Here is a 16,607-nt window from a genome sequence, read left to right as displayed (position 1 = left end):
ATAAAAGAAAAACAGAATTTTACATCTTTGAATAAAACTTTATTGTTTTATACCGGCATAAGTAACGGTTTTTAAGGAAACATTTTTTTCAATTTTTTTTTGGATTCGACTTAATAACGCAAGATTTTTTAGCACCTCTACGTATTGACACAAAAAAATTTCATTAGAGAGAATAATATAATTACTAAAATAAAGAAGATTTTGAATCCTCTCGACATTACTAAATTTCTAATTATTCCTTTTCACGATAAACATTGCAGTTTACCTGTAAATATTTTGTGTTTTTTTTTTCTTTTTCGTTAATTCTACATTTCTTGGAGTCAATTCTCAATACAATTCTTTGTTCTTTCATCTCATTGACCCTTAATACATAATTTTATTTATTTATTTTTTCTTTGTAACTACATGGCTAAGGGAAATTCAAAGCTCCAGTTATATGTATGGATTCGCTTTTATCATATCAAATTTTATTTATTTTTTTTAATAAGCATGTACTTTTCTTGATATTTACGAGGTAATTTTCATTAAAGCACTTCAATCAAGCTTCTGTGCAATTTTGTTTTATTTATTTATTTTTTAATTTATTTTATTACAAGGAAGATGAAATCTACGTTCACTCCCAATTATTTCGATTTTCGGTTGATTTATTAATTTATTTCCTAAATGTGTAGGTACCACACAAGCTAATCCACATTGATTGAAGCACCTTAAAGTTTTTTATTATTCTCTAAACTTGTTTTTTTTTTGTGTGAAAATATTTGCTCTAAAGATTTGTTAGTCATCACAATCAATTTTATGATTTTTTTTACTTCATTTTTTTCTATCTTTTTATTAAAGTACATTCCTGTTTTGTAAATTTTCAAATAATATTTACTAACATTAGGTAGGTATATAACATAAACTAAATAGCTTTAACACATTTCAAAAAAAAAAGTATGTAATACGTTTTTTTTTGGGATAATAAATTTAAGAAATGTAAAAATTATTCACTTTATTTGCTTCTAAACTTAAAGAAAAAAATCTTTTACAGAAAAAATATATATATTAAGCACTTTTTTTGGAAACTGAATATACAATACTTAAGTAGATAAATTTTCATAGATAAATCCGTAAAACAGTTTTTTTCTCTGATGATTTATAAGTACTTAAATAAATAAAAAAAAGACTTGCATATCAAAAAAAAATCATGCCATGATACACTTTTGTGTAAAGTAAAAAAAAAGAAGTACATAGTTTGCAAAATTCCTAGAGGGAATTCAATTCCTCCGCATTTTTTTGCTCCTTCAACGCCAAAGGAGGAACGGCGTTTCGCTAAGATTTTGATCGTGGCAAAAGGGGGGTCTGTGTGGGATCATTTCCCATTAATTTGTAACTTTGATTCGGTATGCTGTGACTCCGGGCACTACCACCGCCGTTGTTGAGTACAATATTGTTCGCAGTGCTCGTGGTTGCTAAAGCATTCTTTGTTGATGGCTCCTGTAAAAAAGTTAAAAATGATTTATTTTAAATATTGAGATAGATTCTGTCGAAAATCTTTTATTTTCTTAAAACTTGAAAATTGTTTTTAACCCTCCGTATACTATGAGGGGTAGGTGACCGACCCCACAGCTATATTTCGATTAATTGCGCCTTGGTTCTTAGAGGTATAGAACTAAACTTCTGGAAATAAGTTCCTTGGTTATCTGAGAAGATTGTGTAAAAATTTCAGGTCAATCCGGCCACCAAAAAAATATTTATTAACAAAAATGTAAAAAGAGGGAATTCAAAAATTGGTGTAACGGTCAAATTTATTCCATTTTCTCTTCACTTTGTCACACTTTGTCTTTTTCTTGACGTTTTTAACCTCAAAAAAATCATTGAAGTAATCATCAAAAATCCATTTAAAATTTAATTTTTGTGTTCTAAAAATGACAACAGACTTCTTAGGGAGTACCAAGGAGTCTATTAAAGATCATTTGACCGAAATAATTTGCTTTTTTTGCGAAAAATTCTATGTGGTCGCTCACTTACCCCATAGTAATGCTCGAAAGTGTTTTGATCACAGTATAAGGAGGGTTAAAAGATTTTGACAGTTGAAGTTTTTTTTTAATCCATCTATTGTCTTCCGTAAAAGAAAAACAAAGTTGTTCCCGGAAACAGACAGAAAGATCTTTAAAGAGCCTTGGAAAGGTAATTTTTCCTATAGGTAAAACACGAGTAAAGAGAAACAAACAAAGAGGTAGATTCTGATAAAATTTTTCCTTTTCTTACAATTCATCAGTTATAAGATTTTTGGTATTCTGGGAAAAATCTCATAAGATTTTGACAGTTTGTTTCTCTCTAATCATGGATGAAGACGACCCAGCCCGGAAAGTCCTCTGGGGTAGAGTCTATGGCACGAGGCGACGAGGAAGGCCCAGCCTCAGATGGATCGACGGCGTGGACCAGGACGCCAAGTCAATAGGGGTGCCGAACTGGCGGACAGTGGCGCGGGATAGGGACAGATGGAGGAGGATCCTTGATCAGGCCAAGGCTGGAGACCAGCTGTAGCGCCGGTTAAGTAAGTAAGTAAGTTTCTCTCTAATCGTGTTTTTGAAGGAAAATTACTTTCCTAGTTTTCTGTAAAGATCTTTCTGAGTTTTTTTCTGGAATATCAAATTCTTTATTTTTCTTTTATAGAACGATTGAAAAACACCATCTGTCAAAATTTCACAACAACTTTTACGTTGTTACAAAAGAAAAGAAAAGAAAAGATTTTTATCAGAATAGTCCCCAAACTGTTAAAATCTTTTAATTTTTTTCCTAGAATACTAAAAAAAATCTTCTAATTGACGATTTTCTTAAACAGAATTAACCCCTTTTGAATTTAAGATAAATGTGACGTCATTCTTCAAATTTTTTGACAAATCTTTATCAAAGCTGGGAAAAGCTTCCCAATTGAAAATTGAAAGACTCCTTAACAATTTCTTTTTATTTTTTTTTGATTCTCAACAAGATTTTGCGTATCCTGATTTTTCACTGAAAAAAAAACGAATAAAGTCCTTTTCTTACCACTTGTAGTGGAATTGGTGATGGTGACTTGCTGGGCGGTTTGCTTGTCATCTTTGGTGTATTCACCATCAAATTGGCCGTATCAGCACCAATACTGCGATCATCCTCGTCAAGAGAATGAAGCAGCTTCTGCACCTCATCGTCGATGGCATCACTGCTTTGATCACCGAATTTCTGCGAACGCTCCATCAGTGTGGCACGTTTAGCGGCCAAATAGAGGGTTCGACGAATTGCAATGTACACCACCTCCGTGACGGCACGCACTGAGTAATCCGGCACAAAAGTATGCCTCAACAGGGCGTCCATGTTGAGGGATTGAAGAGAGCCCATAATCTGTTGTTGGGGCGAATCAACTGAAAAATATTACATGAAAAATTCATTTTGGAATCTTCCTTCCCAGGGGTGTAGCCAGGACGAAATTTTGGGGGGAGTTATTTTAAGTTTGGGATTGAAAATTTTATGCATGACCTAAGTTTTTTATGCATGGCATTGGTTTTGCCAAGAAAGCATCATCCGACGGATGTCTAATTCGGTTTTTTGGGTAAAGAAGATGATGTTAAGTAGCCTTGATGAGATATTTTGCAAATTTAAATTTTTTGGTCAATCTTTTCTCAAGTTAAGAGGGGTCTCTTGGGCAAATTGTTGGAATTGACATACTTTTAATGTTTTCCTTTTTTTGGGGTTTTTCTTAAACTCGGTTTTCAAGTGTTGGTCACATTTAGAAACTTTTTATTGAAAAGTAAGAAAATCACTTTTCGCCATCTTTGGTGCGACGCCATCTTGAGATTTTCCGACTTTTCCACAGATTTGCCCTAAAACACAAATGTAGATTTTTTCTCAAGATCTACCGGATGGATTTTGATGGGGTAAAAAGCAAATGAAATAGGAGATACTAATGCAGATTTTGGTGCAACAGAATTTTAAATTTCCATTCTGGGGCTTAGAAAAATGAAAAAATGTGATTTTAGTTCACGATTGACGTTTTTCCACTTTTCTCAGTCCCAGAATAGAAATTCAAAATTCTGTTCCGGTACATTTTCCACTGAAATGTTCTCTTTCATTTGCTTTTTACCCCATCAAAATCCATCCAGTAGATCCTGAGAAAAACCTACCTTTGTGTGTTTTGAGGAAAATCACAAGATGGCGTCGCACACAAAATGGCGGAAAGTGATTTTCTTACTCTTCAATAATAAGTCTTTAAATATGACCAAAACTTGAAAACCGAGTTCAAGAAAAATAAAAACATTTAATTTCACCAGCTTTCAAAAGAGACTCCCCTTAATTTGCCTCGAGGAGGAGGTTTTGACCCCCAAAACTCGACCCCCCTGGCTACGCTACTGTTCCTTCCCATTCTAAAGTTTTAAACTACGAAAAAAAACTTACTTATTCCAACATTTTGTACGAGCGCCTGAGTGCCAAAGTAGGTAAATGGTCCACTCTCAAATACCAAATTCTCCTTTCCAACAGTCACCTCAACGCGCCCCTCTAGGATGAGTACGAAGAAATCCACGGGTTTCCCCTGTTGATAGATTAACATGCTGGGATCAGAACGCTCCTTGCCCTTGCATTTGATGTGATTGATGATATCTTGATTGAGAAGACGCCGCAGTATTGTCTCAGACACTGAGTCTGACTTGAATGCATCCACAGCTAAATAGTTTCGAAGAGTTAATAAAAAAAGAGATTGATTACCAGGGAAAATGCCGACAGAAAAAAAAATAAATCAAATTGTCATTACTTGTACTGAGATATTGGAATGTTGCCAGGGTAAGTTGAGGTGAGATGCGAATACGATGATTTTCACGCCTCTCAGCAAATACCGTAAAGTCTTGCTTCTTAATCTTGTTCCGCCTGACTTTTGTTCGATTGTCGGTGAAAACATCCGTTTCATCCATAATTTCTGCCTGTATCAGCTCCTCAATCACATCCTCGAGCGTCACCAGGCCAATGGTCTCGTAGAAGGGATCCCCATCACCCTCACTATTGACACGATGCACAAACGCCATGTGACCCTTATTGCCTTCCTTGAATTGCTTAAACATTACATCCAGTGTGACGTCGTCAAAGACAAAATGGCATGGATTCTGATAGAATTCACAGAGTGTCTTCAATGGTGTATTATCATCTGGATCAATGAATGCCAAATCCTTTATATACAGAAGCGTAACGATATTTGTGCGTTCATTCTCGAAGACGGGTATCCGGGAGAATCCGGACTTCATAATTTCGGACACAGTCTCAAAATCAAGTACAGCATCAAGTTCCAGCATGAAGGCATCCTCAATGTGAGTCATCACATCCCCAACAGTCTTCTTGCGTAGCTCAAGAGCACCGGATATTATATTTACTTCATCCTTGTCTAAATCATTTATGTCTTTCGTGACCTGAATATAAAATGCAAAGAAAAAAAAACATTAAATCATGCTGATTTATATCGAGGAGCTTTTCAAGCTTTTCAGACACAAAGAATATTGCAAAAAAAAACTTTGATTTTTTTTAATTTTTTAAATAAAAAAACTTTTTAAAATTATATTACAGAATTTCTATGGGAAAAATCAATTTATTGTACTATAATTTATCAATTAAAATCGTTATTATAATTTTGCTGGAATTTTGACTACATCAAAAATCGCATAAGCAATATACTTTGCAGTGGCGTAGCCAGGGAGGGTGTTTGGGTGTCTAAATAGCCTAAAAGTTTAGGTAAGTTAGGCTTTACTTTAGAGGCCAAAATGATTTTTTTTAAGTTATAAAGATCACAGCTAAAAAGAAAGTCAAACGTTAGAAAAAACGACAAAAATTAGAGAATAAACGTTGAATTTAAAAAAAAAAAACAAACGTCAAAAGTTATAAAAGCAACGTCAAAGAAATATCTAAAGTTATAAACGTTTGAAAACAAATTCAAACTTTTGATAATTCTGTTAAACATTTGAAAAAGAATCATCAAGAACATTAATTAAACATTAGAAAAGAAACGTCTAAAAATCAACTTAAATCATTGGAAAACAAACATTGTCATGCGTCAAACGTTAGAAAAAGAACATCGAGAATGCCAAATTTTGGAAGAATCTGTCAAACATTTAAACACAGCTAAAAAGACATCTCAAATATTAGAAAACCATGTCACTCTACAAAATAAATGGCAAGTGTTAAAAAAGAATGTCAAATGTTACAAAATAAACGTTAAACGTTAGAAAATAACTGTCAAATGTTACAAAGGTTAGAAAAAATGCCAAATTTCAAATGTCAAACGTTTGAAAATGAATGTCAAATGTCAAAAAGAACGTCAAGTATATGAACGTAAACTTCAAATATTGGAAATGAAATCTTATAAATATCAAGAAAGAAATGTCAAGTTGTTAGAAAAGAAACGTCAAATGATAAAACAGAAACGTCCAACGTAAAATTGGTAAAATGTCAAAAACTGCTAATTTTATGTATCAATTCCAATCTCCATTAAACTTCAACCCTTAAATATTTAATTTTTAGTCCAAAACCCTCTTGAAATGTATTTCTGACTACGTCCATGTTCTTTTGATCACAGAATATATATAAGAAATCAATGAGAGTCAACATTATTTGCTCTTTTGCCCTGTCACATATCAATGTCTATATTGAGCCATTTTGCCAATTTTTTCATTTAGGTTTATTTTTAAATGAAGTTTTAATAAAAATAAAATTCGCACACATTAAATCAATGTCCATTTTCATAAAAAGGCATTTAATAATTCAATTCCAGTTAAATATTTAAGTTAATGAGCTTTGGTGTTAATTTTAAATTTCCATGAGTTGGTCATATCAAACCAAATTAGTTTAAAAACCTGCACGGATAATGAAAGATAAAAATATCCAATTTCGCTCATGCAATTGTTCTAGGGTATCTATAGCTAAATATGTAGGGGAACGTGGCCCAATTCGGACCTCTTAAGGCCTTTTTCAATCCGTTATTACTTTAAACTGATAAAACTTTAAATGTGGAAAGCTATGAGAGTTAAAAGAGCATTAAATGGGCTTTATAATGGTAATAAATTTAAGAATATTTCTTTTTATTTTAGACCATTTTTTCTCATTTTGCGCGTACCTTTGGAGGTCGGAATTAGGATACGTTCTCCTACGTTTTATTCACATTTTATCTATCACTATGGGACCATCTATTACAGCATTGTGGGGTGAATCAGAAAAAGTCTTTCTTTCCGAACCCCAGAGAGTTCTCCACATTACCCCAAATACAAATATTTGCAGACTATAATACATTATTATTTACCAATCAATTAGGACACACAGGTAATCATTATTTTTCCACCATTTATAGGTAACTTAGAAGGACTTATTGGTTGGTTATGTCAAATAAGGGCGAATACGAAGAATTTTCTTGCATTTGAAACCGATAGTTGGGTAGATTTTAAAATTTCCTTGGTAATGGAAAATTTTCAATCACAAATCTTCACACAAATTTTTATTATGAATGATTTTATGTCTTTAATACTGTGACTAAAAGATAATTAATTTCAGTGGAAAAAATCCCCATGTGCTTCTAGGAGGGAACGTACAATTAGTTTGGGAAAAAAAACCATCACTCAGTAACAAGAAAAGTGAGTCACTTCTTGAGAGATGTCGCAGTGTCGTGTGTGTGCTTTACGTGTTTTCTTTCATCAAGAGGCTTTGTGGGGTGTAGTAAAATCACGTTTGTGAATTTGAAGTCATCCCCCTTACGCAATGTTAATTGTTCTTTTTTTTTTTCACTCTACACACTAAAATCTATCCATTCTATGACGTCATTGAAATTAGTAGCAACAACAACAAAAAAAATGAAAGATAAGCACGATAAGACGTAAATTGCTTTCGTATTTGACTTACCCGAACTAATTCCTTAAGTCTCTCACGATTGTAGACATTTCCGATTTCTTCACCGAGTAATACATCTAAGATTTTCGATGTTGGGTAGGCTAGGGGCCACGTGAGGAGCATTACAGCCTTTGTAATGTAAATAGTTTTGGCACCAACAGCTAATCCATGTCGCGAACAAATTGCCTTAATTCGAAACGATTAAAAAAATTAATTTTCAGAATTTTAATTAAGAAAAAAAACTAATTTACCTGCGGAGTAATTTCACCAAATATCACAATGGCGATTGTGGAACAAATAACAGCCACAAGGCCCGAAGTAAGCCCATCTAGGAGGATTGTAAAGGTGGAATTCACCAAGACATTGCCCAAGAGAATACTACACAGAAGGTAATTTCCATGATCTCGCACTGGTTCAATCTGACGGGCATAATGTTTTTCTTTTTCCGTTCCGGTATTCCTTAAAATCTACAAAAAAAAAAGAACAATTCACAAATTTAAAAATACTTCAATAAAAATTCTTTAAAAAGAAGCAAAATTTTTTACCTTCAATTCCGTCCTATCGAGTGACATTAATCCCAAATTCAGCCCAGAAAATAGTGCGGAGAACATCAAACAAATAATAATGATGATTATTGATACCCACAAAGGGAGGAGTTTCTCATAACCCCTCATTCGCATCCAACTTGCTGATCCCTGATGTACAAACGGTAATGTCCGAGTAGCCAGCTATAAAAGAAGAATATTGTACATATTGAAAAAATTTGCTAATTTAATTTATTTCACAAATTAACACTTCACGAAAAGATATTTCTTTGCACTTTTTTCCCCGAAATTTTGCTTCCTCTGTGCAAAGAATATTGTGCAAATTTTTTCTGAAGAAAAACTGTTATAAATGTCCCAATGAAAACGTCTAATTTACTTAATGAGTGTCCGTATAATTTATGGTCTTTAAAGGTAAATCAATAAATAGGACACATTGGACACTTTTGTGTTCAAGAAATATGCAAACAACTATCAGGAATCGCATTAGCTAATTGAAGATAAGCAATACGATTATATTTCAATTTTATGTAATTTTTTTATTAGAATTTCAACGAAAAAAATGCTACAAAACATTTTTTCTTTACAAAATTCTTCTATTTAAATGTAATTTATTGGTTTAATTTAGAAATAAAAATATTCCCTTATCTCAGAACTGTAGGGGAGACCGGGGTTAAAAAAATCACTTAAGAGTTTTGAAAAAGCTCAAAATATCATATTTCCCAAATAGATAAAGCGAAATGTATAGCTCAATTCTTTAGGATATTTCTTGCCCTACAACTCTTTCTCAGATCATTTTGTTCTATCTAGCTAGGAAATATGATATTTTAGGCTTTTTCCTAACCCTTAAGTGACTATTAGCCCCGCCCTCCCCTAGTTAGAATTCTATTCGAGGGGATGTTTTATTTAGGTTTTTTAAAATTAAAGGACGTTAATAAGATTAGATTCTGAAATAAATCTTTTCTTTTATTTTCTTACAATTACTCAGTTTAAGATTTTTTGTATTCTGGGAAAATCTTATAAGATTTTGACATTTTATTTGTTTCTTTAATCGAATTTTTGAAAGAAAATTACTTTTCCAGGGCTCGTTATAGAGACATTTCCGACTGTTTTCTGGAACAATAAATTCTTTGTTTTTTTTATAAAATGACATAAAAACATCAGCTGTCAAAATCTTGCAACATCTTTTATGTTGTTAAAAAAGAAAAGATTTTTATCAGAATGAACCACATAAAATCAAATTAATCATGGGTTCAGAGAGAGTTTTATAAAGTTTGAAATTACTAAACCAAATTAACGTTTCTGGCATTTAAATCTACAGTTTTTCACAATTTTGACGTTTATTTTCTTACGTTTGACATTTGATTTTCCTTTTCAATCTTGGCATTTCTTTTATCGTTTAGTTTCTAATGTTTAGCGTTTATTTTCTCTCTCTTGACGTAACTATTTTACCGTTTGACGTTTATTTTTAGGTGTGACATTTCTTACATTTGACATTTCGCTTCTAACATTTGACGTTTCTATTCTAACGCTCTAAATCCAATTTTAACAATTTTAGAATCTAATTTTTAGCCTAAAAATAATTTATTTTCCTCTCTAAAGCTTCTAATAATAGACAGACCCTCCTGAATTCTTAGGATGTTCGTTCAAATACCCAAATTACCTTTTCTTGTCTACGCCACTGCTATTTATTCTGCATAAATAAGTTAAAATGTAGCTAGGAATTGTGAAAATAATATCTTTTAAAAAAAATTGAAATCAGAAAAATGTTGCAAGTGACACAGATTTTTTTTCCTTCATCAAGATGATAAGATGAATTTTATAACTGATAAACTCCCATTAAGTCGTCACACACACACCTACGTGAATGTCGCGTGAAAATTCTTCAATGAGTTTCTTCTCACTCTAATTTTTTTCTTTCTTTCTTTTTTACATTTAGCTTATTAAATAGTAATGTAATGTACATAAGAGGAGGAATATTATATTATTTGTTGTATGTATATACCATTGACCCTGGCATACATAATCAGGACCAAATGGGTGTGTTTGTGTGTGAAAAAAAAATAGCACGAGATCGCAAATGGAGGAAAAATTCTACATTAATGTGCAAGAAGAAAAGGAAAGTGAGAGATTTTACTTACCTCGTCACTTGTTCCGTTGTGAGATACTTTGGCGCAAAAATATAAATCCCCCGCGATATGTGGTACGATGATCTTCACGAGTGCTGTTCTATTTGTAATGGAATGGGGGATTATGGGAAATGCCTCTGTGCACGGCATTAGGCACGAGCCACCAAACACGTTTGGTTGATTAGTTAACACAACTTCCATGTTCTCCACGAAACCATTGCCAAAAATTCGCATAACCACATGAGTCTCACTCATAAGCTCCGGTACACCATCTTCGGAGTATTGGGGCTCCTTCTCTGCATGCTCCACGCGAAATCCATCAATTTTAATCCCAACTGAGCTTACAGTTTGCGCAGCACCATCCAAATTCTGCATTAATCTCCCTTTTTCTGCATTCTCATCCAATTTGGCATCGCGCTCAGTACGCCTCAGAGCAGGTGCCGAAAAGTGCATTCTGTTGACATTTTGTATAATTACTATTTTGTAGGTAAAAGAATTTAGTACTCAAAAGAATTGTCTGCGCGAGAAATAAATTAAGGGTCGATTGAATTGAGTTTGTGTGATTTGTTGCATAGCATGACTAAAAGCTTATTTTATTGTATGTTCATATGTACAGTCACCACAACACATCACATGTGTGAGGGCAGAGAAAGAAAAGTATCGCTGTGTGTACAATATTGTTTGAAAAATCAGCAATAAAAATTGATAATATAGTATTTCGTTAATTTTTTTTTCATCACTACAATGACCAATTTATTTTTTTTTAAATTGTCTACAAACACAAAAAAAATCATTTTTCGACATTTTCCAGAATATTTGTTTACTGTAGTAAAATCATTTATTAATTATTTGTCTAATGTCCTTCCACAACATTCTCATTGCTCTTCTTAAACAAAGTGCTAACGTTCAATAGTAAAAGTCATAAAACAATATATTGATAATCAGATCAAGAAATCTACTATTAGCTTAGGGCAACAAACAAACATTCGATTAAAGATAATTCTTATAACTTTGTATATAATGCTGCTATGTGATATTGATGATCAAAAAATGTTGAACTTAACAAAATTCTATCGCTCAGATGTCACAATATTATTTTTCTTTTGATAAAGAAAAGAATTCATCAACTTCCTCTTCTTTGATTATAATTTCTGCTAACGAGACATATTTATACAAATAATATTGTTAAATGTGCTAGACCAAAACAAAAAGTTTTGTCATATTGTTCCTCCTCCTTTTTTGTTCTCTCTAATAAATTATATATGTATTAAAATTTTACCCACGCAGCTTACGTTAGAGGATGAAATGGAAGAGAAAAAAAAATGTGAATGAGATTGCGCAAAGTATGAAAGGAAAAAAAATAAACCAGATTAAAGCGGTTAATTCGCGATTTAAAATTGGATGTATTCATAAAATTTTGAGAATTTTCCTCTGCATACATACAATCGAGATCATCTACAGCAAGGTTTGCTGTATTAAGTATTCTTTATCCTACATATTTTTCCGAGTAAAAACCCAACATCTATTTTTAACGTTTCTTCAAATACATTCAAAGTGGCATCTCTCTGCCATGCACAAACCATGTGCAAACATAATGAAAAAAAGTAAATTAGGTAAGGAAGGAGGATGAGGTAGAGTGTGGGTCACTTTATTGAAAAATTATTAATTTGTAGGTATTCCAAACTTTCGGTAAGAAGAAATTCTCTCATTTGGTTTTTCTTAGAATCATCATCAAAAGAACTTTATTTTCATTCACTTTCCACGAATTTTTATTGCTGAAAATGCAGAATTGTTCTTAATGCTATTCCCGTTAAAGGGAGTCTTTTAAGAAAGCTGTTAGAATTTACACATTCTTAAGGTTTTTCATAAACTTGGTTTTCCGTTTAAGTTTAAGGAAAACCCAAAAAAAAATTTAATTTCACCAGCTCTCAAAAGAGATCCCCCTTAAGAAAGAAAAATGGTTTTATGAACATTCTTTGCTAAAATTGACATTAATTGATTACTTTCTTATCCGTTTTTAAGGATAAAACCGTGTTAATTCTAGAATTTCCCCAGAATTTCGATTTTACAGACAAATAAATGATTTTAAACGAAATATCGCTCTCATTTTCAAATTATTATGCATTTATTTATTATATTTAAAATTTTATTATTAAGAAAAACATAAAAATAGACATAACTTTCACTCTGACAATTTTAGCTCATTTTTGTTGGTATTTTATGGTCAGCAGTTGTGCCAGCAATTTTTTTTTAAATTATTATGAGCAGAAAAACTTCAAAGATTATGCGAAAACTGTTCCATGCTTTGATCCTATTAAGATTTATTACTTTAAAACATTCAGAGTCAGAAACTTGAAATTAAATTTTAGAGCGAGCTAGCTCATTTCTAGAAGTTCCTGATTTTCTTTTTACGAAATCTAATTCACTAAAAAATTAAATATATTGAATTTAGGATTTTAGAGAAGTTAAACTGTTTATCAAGGCCTTAAAGGTCTTAAACCCATAAATTGAACCTTAACATGATGTATGGAACTGATAAGAGAAATCAGTACATTTACTAGGTACCTACTCTGAAAAAATAGTTTGTAGCGAGTTTCGTCAAAGTTTGTCAAAGGATATTAATTTGGAGGTAAATATGCAATTTAACAAATATAGTTTGTATTTGGACATCATTGGTTGTAAAATGTTTGTAAATTTAAGAAAAAATACAAAGAAGTACAAACTTTAACAAAAATTTTACAATTTTTTGCAAACAAATTTTAATAAATTTGGAAGAGCAATTTTTTTACAAACAGTACAAACATGTTTGTATGATGGTTTGTTTAGAAAATCAAACATTAACAAACATTCTTGATAAAGCTTGTTAAAAGGTTTGTTGTTTTGGTCGATTAACAAACTTTAGCAAACAATTTTGATAAAGTTTGTTGAAGGGGTTGTTATTTTGGTACATTTTCATTAGAAGTAGAAAAAACCACTAAAAACCAGATAAAGTGATATTTTGTGAAAAATTGCGGTGAAAATAATTGATTTCATGGAGAATCCCCAATTTTATAACCTATGCGTGCAGTTTGGGGTTTTTTAGGCAGATACACCATTGAATGGTAAGTTATTTCAAGATAACCTCAATCCTGTATGGAATAATTCTCGAATTAAACATTCTTTTCGCTAACTATTTTTTTTTATTTGTAGATAATGGAATAACTATGGAGCTCCTGGAGGAACTCGAGGAGTGACTTCAGTTTGATTTACATCTACGCAGCCACCAGAATGAAATTTCGCCACGAATAGAGGAAGCAGCGTCGCCAATAAACCTCCGGAAACACAACGGAACTCCATTGTAAACTCTTTGGCTGTGGCTGGGATACCTCTGTCTAAGGATATGGGTGGACCTATCGCCGAGATGGACATTTAAAGAGATCTTCAGACCAGCTTCATAATTAACGACACAACCCGGAACTTATGTGTTTGTATATAATAATAGAAATTTTGAATAAATTTTGATGATTCTTATTTAAAAGGATGTCTTTTATTTTAAAAGTTACAAAATATAATAAACAAGCTTGTAATGGTTTATTAAGGTTTGTAAGGAGGGCTATGCAGATTTTTATACAAATTTTTACAAACAATTACAAGCTTCTACAAACTTGGGTATTATTTTTTGAAATTACAAACTTGGAGATTAAAAAGTAATCTCCTTTGACAAAAAAGGGCTTTGACTCCTTTTCACTTCCATGTTTGTTAAAAAATGTATGGGAGTTACAAACTTTGACAAATTCAAATACAAACTATTTTTTTTCAGAGTATATGCTCATAACTTATACCTAATTATGATTCAAATGATAACATATAGTCATACAACCTACAATATCCTAATTAACCTTAATAAAAATTTGCACATGTAACTCCAATAGGATCAGCTGGAAAAAGCAGGCAAAGATTTGTCCAAAAATGTAAACAATGACGTCACTGTTGTGTTTTGTTGTCTTTCAGTTAATGAAGCAGAACTTATCATAACTCTTCGAAGAAGCATTAACGCGAATGCGTCATGCATTTACAAAGACAAGAACACAATTATGATGTCATTGGTTACATTTTTTGGATAAATCTTTGCCGGTTTTTCCAGCTGATTCTATGGGAGTCACATGGGCAAATTTTATTCTTTTATCTATTTTCTACGAGAATAAGTAGCATATTATCCCGATTGTTTGATTAAATTTTGATTTTTCTAGTTCCTCAATAAAACAAAATTTTGCTCTTTTATTAAAATATTCACACGGACAGAAGGCATTGCAGTTAATCTCTTTAATTTTTAAATAAAAATGTACCTACAAAGAAAAATGTATTTGACCATTTTGTGACCAAAATATACATTTTGCGTGGGTGTTTAGCGGTATGAAGGAGAAAAACGAAATGAATCATGCGAATAAATAATTTTTGTCGGTAGGTTTTGTTGTGAAGGAGGAGAGAAAAGATTGTGTGTGATTTCCAGGGAGGAAAATTACTACATATTTTATGTTGCATAAAAAAAATTGGAAGTGCTGCCTGTGGCAGAGACACAACACTGTTGTAGTTTCTCTCTCTCTCTATGTAATTATGCCAATAAGTCAATGAACTTCAAGGTGTAGCGTCAAAATAAGAGAGATTATTTTTTTTTAATGTACACCTCATTCAATAATAATGTATCATTGCATAATATGGGTGATGTTGGTGGAGAATCTGGTATTGAAAGTGAATGCGAGAGAATCTTGATCTTCAGGCTCTCACATTAAATACATAAATTGGTTGGATGAAGAGGCAGCAGATGTGAATTAATTGATCGCAATGAGTGAAAAATTGCCGCAGAGAAATATGTTATTGTGCTGTAATTGTATGATAATAATTTACTACAGAGATACAGCTAAATGATGTGTTCAAATGTAGCCACAATAAAGTGCGAGACACTCACTTGGGAATCCGAGATTTGGGGCCCAAATGTCGCGGTGGAGCCGTATGATTTTCATGTGGGTAGAAACAGAGAAAGTAATCAGAGTCTTCCGGTATGATGGGGTATTTGGCAAGGAGGAGAGAATCTGTGACAATTGAGAAAATCTCCAGTGGTGCCCCATCATTTTGGCACACATCAGCGGAAGATGTAACACGAAGGGTATCCACGAGATCCGTGAATCCCATTCCCACCAACTTAAGTAGTGCCCATTCGTTGTTCTCCCCATCGATACTTTCGGTATTTTTATGTGGTCTCCACACCTTTCGCACATAATTCACAGTTAATGCCTGCCCGTCGTGAACTGCGCCTTTCTCCCCAGTTTCAAGGCCACGCACATCCCCTTCCACTGCTGTTGCCCCTAAGAAAAGAGCCGCGACCAGGAAAAACGTCCAAAATCGAGCACTTTTCTCACACCTTCGAGTCCGAATAAACACCCTGCTAAAACGCACCAATTGCATTATTTTTAATGCCTCACTCAACTTTCCCGATAAATTTTAATTCACTAAAAGATGGGCTAATGAAGAAATTAATTCCACAGGGATGATTATCTTCTCAGCTTGACCACAAAACTGAAATTATTCTGCTGGAAATTATTATAGCGATGAGATGTGTGTGGACACAAGAATGAATGAAGTTAGCTGCAGGTGCGCCAAATTATGAAGTTTCAAACGTTTTGCAGTTCAAACTTGAAAAAATGAATGATAAATTAACGGGAATTATCCTTTCAAAGAAAAAAATTAAATTACTCGATTTTCTCTCTATTATAAGAATGATTAAGACACAAATTGATTGAAAAAAAAATGATCTTTGGATGCTTCAACTACTTCTCTTTCTCTTTCTATTCTTCTTTTATTAATTATAGCCCTGCCAGCATGTCTGCGAAACTTCTCCATTGAAATTGAGATCAAGGAATTTACTTTGGCACACAATATTAGCTATAATAAATTAATTGATATGACTTTCTCACGCACCCCGCGGGAAGGGAATCCAAACTTCCCTGGCAGAAGGAACCACAAATATCCGGTTATAGTCTGATTATCCCGAGCTGTGAATTCTTCTTTATTCAGCACTTACGCA

The 16,607-nt window shown here is 32.7% G+C and overlaps 1 protein-coding gene across 1 annotated transcript; it reads right to left on the bottom strand.

Moving 5' to 3' along the window:
* Positions 1-17: 17 nt before the first annotated feature.
* Positions 18-16,160, bottom strand: LOC129788959 (unextended protein). Its single transcript, XM_055825478.1, has 9 exons — positions 15,492-16,160; positions 10,559-11,000; positions 8,421-8,603; positions 8,127-8,342; positions 7,888-8,061; positions 4,769-5,414; positions 4,414-4,680; positions 3,031-3,383; positions 18-1,476 (listed from the first exon to the last, which is right to left on the bottom strand). The coding sequence occupies exons 1-9, from the start codon at positions 15,986-15,988 to the stop codon at positions 1,312-1,314; spliced, it is 2,943 nt and encodes a 980-aa protein (XP_055681453.1). The 5' UTR covers positions 15,989-16,160; the 3' UTR covers positions 18-1,311.
* Between the last annotated feature and the right edge of the window lie 447 nt (positions 16,161-16,607).

Source organism: Lutzomyia longipalpis, chromosome 2, assembly GCF_024334085.1.
Source record: "Lutzomyia longipalpis isolate SR_M1_2022 chromosome 2, ASM2433408v1".
Taxonomy (NCBI): domain Eukaryota; kingdom Metazoa; phylum Arthropoda; class Insecta; order Diptera; family Psychodidae; genus Lutzomyia; species Lutzomyia longipalpis.
The sequence above is the reverse complement of the archived record's forward strand: the minus strand, read 5'-3'. Positions and strand labels throughout refer to the sequence as shown.